The 11,174-nt window shown below is 33.0% G+C and overlaps 2 protein-coding genes across 2 annotated transcripts; both read left to right on the top strand.

Moving 5' to 3' along the window:
- Positions 1–907: 907 nt before the first annotated feature.
- LOC110803904 (uncharacterized) lies at positions 908–1,886 on the top strand. The gene is made up of 3 exons (XM_022009441.1): positions 908–1,174; positions 1,276–1,462; positions 1,519–1,886. Exons 1-3 carry the CDS (start codon positions 908–910, stop codon positions 1,884–1,886), a joined length of 822 nt encoding a protein of 273 aa, XP_021865133.1.
- A 614-nt stretch (positions 1,887–2,500) lies between these two features.
- LOC130467610 (protein ALP1-like) lies at positions 2,501–3,222 on the top strand. The gene is made up of 2 exons (XM_056836166.1): positions 2,501–2,659; positions 2,734–3,222. The coding sequence occupies exons 1-2, from the start codon at positions 2,501–2,503 to the stop codon at positions 3,220–3,222; spliced, it is 648 nt and encodes a 215-aa protein (XP_056692144.1).
- The last annotated feature ends 7,952 nt before the right edge of the window (positions 3,223–11,174 follow it).

The following is an 11,174-nucleotide window of genomic DNA, read 5'->3' as shown; positions in this document are numbered from 1 at the left end:
GGCTTTAAAATTTTAAGATCTATAAATAGACACCCATTTTGATATATTTTTACACACTTTCAAAAATCATATTTCTCTCTTCTCTAAAATAAATCATTTTTCATGCAAAGTACACAATAATTTGAAATAATTGTTAAAATTTTCTGAAAATTTTCTGAAATTTAAATTTCTTTATATTCTAATTTCGTATTTAATTATTATTATTACTATTATTATTTATTACTCCCTCCGTTTCTTATTGTTGTATCCGTTTCCATTTTAAGCGTTTCATATTGTTGTATCCATTTAGAATCTATTCTATTTTTGAACATACATTTTATCCTAAAATACCCTTACATTTCTATCTAATTACCAAAATACCTAAAGATTCTACCCATATTCCCACCTAATTTTCCCCACCCATAATATTTAATTCTTTTCCCTTCCCCACATACCCACTCTCTCACTTCCTTTATCACCCATCATTATCACTTCTCTCTCTTACCTTATTTCTTTATTATTTTCTCACTCCTTTATTTATTATAATCTCTTACACCCAATCATTTCTCTTACACCCAATCATTACACTTATACCCATACAAACCAAAATTCCAATTTTCTTAAAAACCACTCCAGATTCCAAATGGATACATCAAAAAGAAATGGAGGGAGTATTATTATTACTATTATTATTAATATTAACATTATCTATATTATTGTGCTTGTTTATTTTTTTAGTAAAAAATGGAAAATAATTTCAACTTGGATGATTTTGATCTTAATCTGAATAGCAATCAATTAATATTCTGACTATAATTCATATTTGCAAGGTAATTCTCCCTCTCAAAATTTTCAACAGTCATTTTATGCTAAAAGCACTATTTGTGAAGATGTAGAGGATAGTGTCCCGGAGACACAACCTCCGATCATGACGCATCCGATGCCTGTTAGACCAAATCAAAGAATTCCTAAAGCTGTTGCGTCTAGGAGTTGGTCTATTCAGGAGGATGAAGTTCTGGTTGCTGGTTACATGACATATTGCACCGATGCAGTATTGGGAACCGACCAGAAATCAATTGATCTTTGGAAACAAGTTTCTGCATACTACGACAAAGTTCAAGAGGAAAGGCCTTACGAAGTTGCTGAAAGAGGCCTCAGAATGTTAGAAAGTCGTTGGAGAAGGATAGCTGCAGATGTACAACTCTGAGCTGATTCCTTAGAAAAAGCTGAAGATTTATTTGCAAAAAGTGGGAATAGCAATGGGGACGTATCTTTTCCGCGATTCTGTCAAATCAGGACCCAAGAACTTCACATGTGAACGAGCATGCTTGGAAGATGGTTTGTGATCAACCAAAGTGGAGGCGAAGGATGAGGTGGATGAGGTGGGGCATTTCAAAGGAAGATAGAGAGTTACGTGACAACGTAGAAGGAACTCCACAAGATAGTGAAGGCAGTGGCAAGAGAACAAGGCTTGATGATGATGGTAACAATGTCTTAGGAAGTGGTTAAAGTTTCGTATCTGGGGTCTGAATCGACCAGATGGTGTTAAAAAAACTAAGGCTAGAAGAAAAGGAAAAGGGGTATCATCATCAGAGGCAGTTTCAAGTTTTGGTGATAGGTTGCAAGCTAAAACTGAAATGAGGCTTCAAGAGAACCAGACTCACCAAAGGAGACTGGAGTTTGACATGTCAAGGGAAGCCAAGATGAAACAACAAATGGAAATAGAGGCGAGGCATGTTCAAGTTTCTGAGGCAAATGCTGAAATTGAAAGAACGAGGCTCGAGATGGAACCGATGAAGATGAAAAATGAGTTCTTGCGAATATTGACTTCGAAGGGAAATTTAACTGCATTTGAAGAACAAACCAAGGAAAGATTGATTATGGAGCTTTATGGTGGTGCTAATTAGTTCAGTTTAATTTATAATTTATTTGTTGTGTTAAGATTTTAAGTCGTAAACTTCTGTTAGTTAATTTTCAATAAGCTCGTATTAGTTCGTGTTGTGTCTTTAATTAAACTTGTATTAGTTAAGGCTTTAACCTTGTATTATTGTGTGGTATGTAATATATTTATTTCCTTGAAGTACTATATTTTAGTTATTAGTTATTATTTTTGTCATAGTCAATCTTATCACGAATTCCAGATAACCTTATCAACAAATCGAAAATCCTAGAAAATCTACAAAAATCCAAAAATATCTTATCCGAAATCCAGGTAACCTTATCAACAAATTGAAAATCTTACAAAATCTTACAAAATCTAATAAAATCTTATCACGAAATCCAGATAACCTTATCAAAATCTCGAAAATCCTAGAAAATCTAATAACATCCAATAAAATCATATCATGAAATCAAGATACTTATCAACAATCCTCTTTAAATACATACTCATTATCAAAGTCATTCTCATCCTCACACCTACTTCTCATTCTCTCAATCAATCTCATTTAAAAAATGTTGTTTCAAAATAGTTCAAGCTCAGAATCTTTTGAAGAAGATCAAAACCGAGAAATTTGATCAAATGATTGACGAAATCGTCACTCATCATTTACCAAACACATTTTCCCCTCGAGGTCCTAGACGTCAAACTAGGAATGATGGTGAAATTCGTATTCTAGCGAATAGAAACCGTGAAGAAGGGCATAACCGGTTTTTTAAGGATTACTGCGCGGATTTCCTGGCATGATCGGAAGTATTGATTGCATGCACTGGGAGTGGAAGAACTTCCCTAACGCCTAGAAAGGTCAATACCAGGGACGTAGCGGGAATGCTAGCCTCATTCTTGAAGCTGTTGCGGATCAAGATCTATGGATTTGGCATTCATTTTTTGGTATCCCTGGTTCATGCAATGACCTTAATGTTCTTTATCGTTCACCTGTGTTTGATGATGTTTTGCAAGGTACAACACCTCCTATAAATTTTCAGGTGAATGAAAATGAATACAACATGGGGTATTACCTAAGAGATGGTATTTTTCCAAATTGGGCTACGTTTATCCAAGGATTTACTCGTCCTCAACTTCAAAAGCATAAGCTATTTGCTGATAGACAAGCACATGTTCGGAAGGATGTTGAACGTGCGTTTGGAGTTTTACAAGCGAGGTTTGCCATTATACGACAACCTTCTCTTGATTACGATGAAGATATATTATCTGACATAATGAAAGCTTGTCTCATCATGCACAACATGATAGTTGAGGATGAACGAGACATGTATGTCCGAGCTGATGTGTTAAGAAGGTAATATGAACAAGACCTTTCGAGCTCCAGCGCAACGGTGAATAATGGTGAACCTTTCGAGTTCCAAGCTGGTCGTCCCGTCAACATTAACGATTACTTGGGGAGAAGAGTAGCAATGCGTAACCGTCAAACTCACCAGTCTCTGAAAGATGATTTAATCGAACATAATTGGCAAAAATATGGACCCAATAATCATTAAACTCTTGTGTCGAGTGAAGATTGTCATTATGATGCTTGTGTTTTTTAACATTGAATTTGGTTTAATGATGTGTGAAACATACTTTAATTTGGTTTTATGATTTTTAAGTCTATCATGGAATATGTTTTGGTTGTTGTAATATTCAAGTTATCCAAAATACATTATGCAATTTAAGTTATGTCCCTTTGTATTTTTTACATAAATTATATATTTACATGAATAAAAGATTAAAGTAAATATAAATTATAAAAATAAAATTTTAAAGAAAATAAAAATACATAAAAAATAATTAACTTACAATTATTTACCTTAAGTGTTTTAAATCATTAAGCTATTAATTTAAATGGACATAAAATAAATATAAAATAGATGGAGTATGTGAGAGATAGAAAGTGTAGTGGGGTATAGTGAATAGTAAAACTAAGATTGGTGAGTGGTTCTTTTTAGTACATTGGTGGGATGGGTTTTACAAAAAAAAAAAAATTGTTTGTGAGGAAAATGATGTGGAGTAAGAAAGTGGTAGAAAGAGAGTGGTGAGTGAGGTTTTTTCACACATTGGTGATAGTGCTCCGATAGCGCAAAGGCTACACATACATTGGGTGTATGTGGGCCAAGCATACCCTGCTCCCATAGTGGTCCAAGCCACATCAGCTTTGCCATGTCATCGTCCTAATCATCCCAAAATTTCCCCAAATTTTGGTTTCTGGTTTGAATTTGAAATTCAAACCCTCACAATTTCTTTTTCCTTTTTTTTTGGTCGATGTTTACAATGTTTTGCCAAAAGTTTGATCTCAATTCTGAAATCTTAGATTTGTAAGTTGTTGTAAATTTCCATTCACCCTTGATTTATAAGAAGAAGAAAATCCAATTTGCGGTATTTCTTTCGAGCCTTCACCATTGATTTTCGGATGTTTAATTTTATTTAGTTTTGTTAATTTCTTTAATACGATGTTTTTATTTGTTTAATTGTAGTTGATCTTTTGATTTATCGTATTTTTGATAATTTTTCTAGTTGTGGATGATAATCCAATTTGGATGAAGGTAGACGATGAAGTTGATAAAATTCTGGGCGGAGTTAACAATGTTATATTGATTATGTTTCGTATCAATTAAAAATGTATTTAAAAATACGTTTGAGGTATTTTCTTCAAGTTGTTATTTATATTGCAAGGTATATTTTTATGTTAGATAATAAAGGTTTATATTTAGTAGTTTTTAGTTTATAAAATATTGTATTTGTACTATAAATAAAAAGTAGTGTGAACACATCACTTTATGTGACTTTTTTTTCAAAGAAGAAGGCGTGTGGGAGCTAGGAGGAAAGACGTGTGACAGGCTTACAGCAGCCTTTCAGAACTTTTTTTGACAAAATTTGCATGTCAAAAGTACTTGATTGCTTGACAAACTGTGCATGACAAAATTTGCATGTATTTTAAAACACAAAAAATATAAAACTGAAAGGAAAAATGAAAAAACGAAAAAATCGAAGAAAAAAAAACCCGAAAAATGGACGCTATTTATGCACTAGTTTGGAATCAAACCCGTGACATTGCAGACAATAGGAGTCTCTATTTCGAGATGCGGGGATCCCGGAAGTTGGAAAAAAAAAATGGCTCCCCGGGGTCTTAAACGGTTGCATATCCTTCCAATGAGAACTCTTCTTGCTTGTTGGCAGGTAGCTCCATGCAAGGTTAGCTCAAAAGCGAGTGGCATTTATAAAAATAAATTGTACTTAACATGATGTTCTCTATAATTACGAGTAATATCAATTTAACAAATGCACAATTTATATTTTGGGATTTAGACGAAATAAAATAATATTAATATTAAAATGTTGACATTTATATTGTTACAAAAAATTAGTCATAAGAGGTAGCTTTAATAGTCGATTAATTAGTAATAGTTGTAGATTTTGAAAATTACAACTAAGTTAACCTAAATAGTCTAAGTACGCTACTAGAAGTTGAAATTTTCGAAGAGCTCGTTAAAAAGATCGTCGTGTTGTGGAGGCGGTGGATGCCCGGAAATATGGTCCACCATAATCTTGACCACCCTTGCAACCTTGATCATCTGTCAAGAAACAACAATTAGCAAATTAGCAAATTTTGACCACCAAAAAATGTAATTAGCAAATTTTGTAAGTTTTAATAATCTTTTTGACATTAATTAAAAATTATGAGAAACATTAACTTATTAAAACTAAAAAATTATTTTGTACTATAACAACTCATCAAATATTTGTTCGAATAATATAATTTATTAAATACAAAATTTAATTTATTAAATTCGGTTAATAAAGAGTAATTACACAAAAAATTAGCATTGTTAGATTAATTCAACAAAAAAAATTAGCAAGCAACAAAATGAATTTTGAACAACATTAAACATGTAATAAACTAAACATGAAAACATTAAATTAAATTGAATTTCGAAAAAAATTAAACATGCAATTGATGAATTTTTGTTAAAAAAAATAAACTAAACACACTTACAAAATTGGTAATTTTCCATATGAGGTAAATAGATAAATTATGTTTGCTACAAAATAAAATGGCTCCATTGCTAGATTTCTTACTCAAAGATGTGTTTGGAATAAAAAATATAGAAAGGAATTTAGTGTTTTTTGAAGAGAAAGGATGGAGAAAGTGGTTTGAAAATGGAGAAGGGAAATAGTATTTATAGATGTGAAGTGTTGAAGTGATGTAAGGTAATGTTGAAGTGTTTAGCTTTATTCATTTTTTTACTCTTGGACTACCTTTCACCTTTTATTTATCCGCCCAGCCTATTTTTGTTGTTGTTGTTTTTGTTTGTGTTAAATTATGACAGAGTGATATTAAAAACAGATTGATTTGTATAAAAAAAACAGAGAGATGATATATTTCAAATGTTGTTGGTAAAAATGATTACTTGTACCGTAAGGAGAATTGAAAAGACTTGCATGCTCTTGTGGGAAAGTGTGAAAGTAGGTGTAGCACTTGATTGCTTTATCTTAGGCGTGTAAGTCTACTAGTAGACTAGTAGGGTAGATCTATAGTCTACCACTTAAGGCTAGGTGTGTGCAATTGGAAAAAATTTACAAAAATTGTTATGTTTTTTTTTATTATTTTATGATTACTCGTAATAAAACATTTAATATTACAAGCCTAACCTAAAAATTAAACTTCCCAATTTAGTTAGTTGATCCGAGTCTTATTTGCTTTGATCAAGTCGGATTTGGACGGACTCGAATTATCGGTTTACTCGTAGTAGGAATTTATTTGTAGTAGGATTTTATTATTGGTCGTATTAAAAAAAAAATTAAAAAGAGGGGGGGAAGGGAGGGGGTAAGGGAAGCTAAATATGCCAAAGCCAGTCATCCAACCCGTGACATAGTGAGAGATGCAACGCTATTTTCAGGCAAGCAGTGAAACCAAGTTGACAGTGAGGCAAAGCCATTGGCATTTGTGAAAAAAAATTGCATTTATGCGTTGGCTTGTTGGTTTGTGTTTTTAAAAATGCAATTGTAGATTTGCACTAAATACGAACCTTGTATTATACGCAACATGAAATTAATACATTATATTACTTAAATTATATTAAAATTATTAGTAATTTAATTAAATTATATTACGTATTATTACATTATATTACTTAAATTATCAGTAGAGTTACCAAGATTTATCGCAACAAATTATCATTCATTCAGTTGTAAGGAAGTTTTATTATTGTTACGTTAATAATACGTCATTCCAAATTATGTTTGAAAAACATATGTATCTTTACATTTTAAAAGTACCCAATATAAGTCTTAGCAACTTTGATCAAGTCGGATTTGGATTGACTCGAATTATCGGTTTACTTGTGTAATCGAGTAGTTTATTGAAAAGGGGTTACGTTCATAAACCAAAGCACACGGTAACAAAAAAAATACTATCAATTACGAAATTTATTTTTTTCTATTATTGACAAAATATTTGAAGTAGGATTTTATTATTGGTCGTATTAAAAAAAAAAAAAATTAAAAAGAGGGGGTATTATATAACCAATGCACTTTTCCTTTTGTTTCAATAACAACAAAAGGAAAAGTGCATTGGTTATGTAAAATGTCAGTTAGCTACATTAAGTTGTCTTTTATCAGTTGGACTTTATGATTACAAATTTTCAATGTATATTCATCTTCCTTTATTCATCTCTTCCCTCTACTGTATTCATCTCTCCCTCTCCTTTCACACCATAACCGACTTCAACCTCCGTCCTTCTACTAATTGTCACCACTGACCGACCTTCAAAAGCTGAACTTACCACCGCTACAAGCTACAGTAAAACTAACGGTTTTTTCATGAAATGCCCCCGAGGTTTGCAATAATGCACCAGATACCCCCGCGTGTTTCGAATCACATAATAAACCCCTATTTTTACCTAAGTTTGCACCAAATACCCCTAATCCGACCTTCCGTTAGTCCTCCGTTAAGTCATGTTTATAATTCACAGAATGCCCCTATTTATAAACTTATTGCATAATATACACCTATTTGTAAACTAAGTTGCACCAAATACCCAAATTCCAAGTATTTGAATTTAACGGCTTTACATAAACCGATTTCTAAGTGGACAAATGCAATACAAGATTTTCGCTGTTAAGAGCAAGATTCCCACTGCTGGTCCATGTTTGTTGTGCCTGAATCGAGTAGTTGCTGAGTTTTGGAGTGAGGCTTTCGTCCAACAAGATATTCTTAATACTCAATTCATTTCCAAATACTCCTGGTAATTGTTATTCGTATACTATGACTCTGCTAATTGTCAGAACAACAAAACATACGTGGCTGCAAAACAGAATACAGATCAGAACACACAAAACATCACTCTGCTAATTGTTATTCATACACTATGACAAATATACAAAATAATATACAAAGTACGTGGCTGCAGGCTGATAAGATACTAAGATATGTAATGTTATCAGGCTTTATTCCATAATCTTCCGTCCCTGAGAAAAGAGAAATTGCACCTTCCCCGTCTCTATGTAATCCATACCCATTTATTATTATACTCCAAGAGACAGTGGCCTTGTCCAGCAAACTCTCAAACACTTTCCTTGCTATGGGAATATCCCCCATGTTGCATACAAATCTATAAACATTACAAACAGTTTTCTCTTAGAGAAAACCATTCTTATTCACAAACGCCAATACAGAATTAGTGACAGAGGTGCTGTTTATCTGAATACATGTGGAAACCAAGCTCATAATCATTATAGAGTCCACTTTAACCTCAGTATGAATCAATTCACAAAAGATAGAAACTATTTATCTAAATCTCTTGCTTCAAGAAATACCGTCATCATATTCCACAGAGAAACATCCAAAATAATATATTCGTATACTATGACAAATATACAACGGAGACAACAAACAGTTCAAATGTAGTTCTTCGTTTTATGTCACGAAACTACGAATAGAAAATTAAAAATTAGTAGTACAGAGCAGAAGCAACGGAGGTTTGGTGACAAACCAAACGCCTCAAGGTATGCAGATTTCGATTGGGAATGCCACACTGTAAACTGCAAAGACAAGATCCATCTCAGTCAAACAGTTCCGAGTTCCGCTCAACCAGGGGTGGAGGACGGTGGAGAACTTCGGAGTTTGTAGAGGTGAATTGCCGACTGAGGAATAAGATGCCTCGCTCAACAACGAACCCAAGAATCGCAACCAAACCACAGACCAACCTCCGATCAAAATCCGGTCAATCCTTCGATCAAAACGCCGAAGAACGCAGAAACAAATCTATCACCAATTTTCAGATTCTTGCAATTAACATGAAATTGCTCAAAAATCTTCAAGAAACCCTATAATTTGGGGAAAAACTCAAGAATCAAAAATCATTTAACACCAAAAACTATTAATTAGACCACCTCAAAAGGAGAAAGGTTAACAACACGATCCGACGAGCTTTACCTACGGCAGATGAAATCCTTGCAATTCGACGGCGAATTAGGCTCGCCGGTGACCAGAGAGAGGAGATCGGCCGCCGAGAGGAGGAAGAACAGGGGAGAGGAGAGAGAAACAGTAGAAGATGATTTTTTTGTAGTTTATGTCCTTCACTATGGGTAAAATGGTAAAACATAGCTAACGGAGGACTAACGTCCGTTAAGTCTAAGTGTATTTGGTGAACAATATGGATAAATAGGGGTATATTATGTGATTCGAAACACGCGAGGGTATTTGATGCATTATTGCAAACCTCATGGGCATTTCATGAAAAAACCGTAAAACTAAATCAAATGTAAGTGTGAATCGTGTTTTCACATATTGCTCTTTAATTTTTTACATGTAATTTCTGGCATTAATTTTAAATGTTGATGGTTTAATAGCCGGGTGTGTGCTATTATTAATTGGAAACTTTCTTGCAAGTTATTTTGTTAAATTAATGGAAATTGAAATGTAATTTTTTTGGTTTCCTGTTGTAAAAAGGGAAATTAAATTGAAATTTGTGTTGTTGTACAAAGGGAAATTGATCTGTCAAACAATCCGTTTGCGGATGTGATGGAGATTGCAAATGAGTTTGGGAATGATGAATCTGGAGATATGGAGACTGAATTAGAAGATCCAAAACAGATCAACGAGGAAGGGAAGTCTGCACCAGAGGAAGCGAAAGATGCTGAGGTAATTATAATTAATCATGAAACTGAAATGTTCTTTTCCCATTTCATATATGTTTAGTGAAAAATAATATGTTTCTGTTTGAAAATCAAAAAAGGGGTATTGTATCTTCTTATCGTAAATACTAGATACTTCCTTATTATGGTGTTGTTTCTTACATGTTTAAACAACAAATGATAGCTTGAAGAAATTCAAGGAACTCATGAAAGTCCCACCTGTCGTATTTTTGTTGATGAAATAAATCAGGTATTAATTTATGGAAATCAATATAAAATTAATTCAGATTTTTATAAAATAAAATTGGTTTTTATAATTTTACATTTAGAAACACTCCGTTCTTGTAGGATATCATATGGAATAGTGTAGAAACCGTACATGAGGAACCGATTTCATCAACAATTTTTTTTTTATTAAGTTTGAATTTCGAACTCAAAATCAAACTAAAATTTGGTTTTGAAAATTTGGGGATGACGTGGCTAAGCTGATGTGGACGTGTCCAATGAAAGGGCAGGGGAATCCAGGGACCACTTACCCTCAGGGTAAGCAAAGCCTTTGCGTCATAAGTGACACATATTTAGGAACGACGGGATTATCATTTCTTTGAAAAAAGTACCATTCAATTTTTTCCCCCTATTTTGTACTCTCTCTTTATTTTGAAAAGAGATACAACTTTCTTTAAACGGTCGTATTTTAAAAAGAGATACACTTTTTTTTTGATATTTTTTGGTCCCCACTTTCAATATATTAATATTTCTTTCAATGTTTCTCTTTTTTGATATTTCTTTAAACGGCCGTATTTTAAAAAGAGATACATTTACTTTTTTTGATATTTTTGGTCCCCACTTTCAGTATATTAATATTTCTCTCTTTTTGGGGGCACACTTATTCACATTATCTTTTTACTGTGATAAATAATTCATCCACTATCTCACTTTCATCTTATTTTAATAAATTGAACTCATTTTTTAAAACTAAGTACTCCGTAACATTCAACGTGTATTTTTTTTTAAAATACGGAGTGAGTATACGGAAGGAGTATTTTACTGTGATATGCATGAGGACCTCCAAAATCTTGTTCCGACCTTTGTTTTCCTCTCCTAGTCTCCTCCCCACGACAGT

Source organism: Spinacia oleracea, chromosome 2 (assembly GCF_020520425.1).
Source record: "Spinacia oleracea cultivar Varoflay chromosome 2, BTI_SOV_V1, whole genome shotgun sequence".
Lineage (NCBI taxonomy): Eukaryota > Viridiplantae > Streptophyta > Magnoliopsida > Caryophyllales > Amaranthaceae > Spinacia > Spinacia oleracea.
Note: the sequence above shows the minus strand (reverse complement) of the source record. Positions and strands in the feature narration are given on the sequence as shown.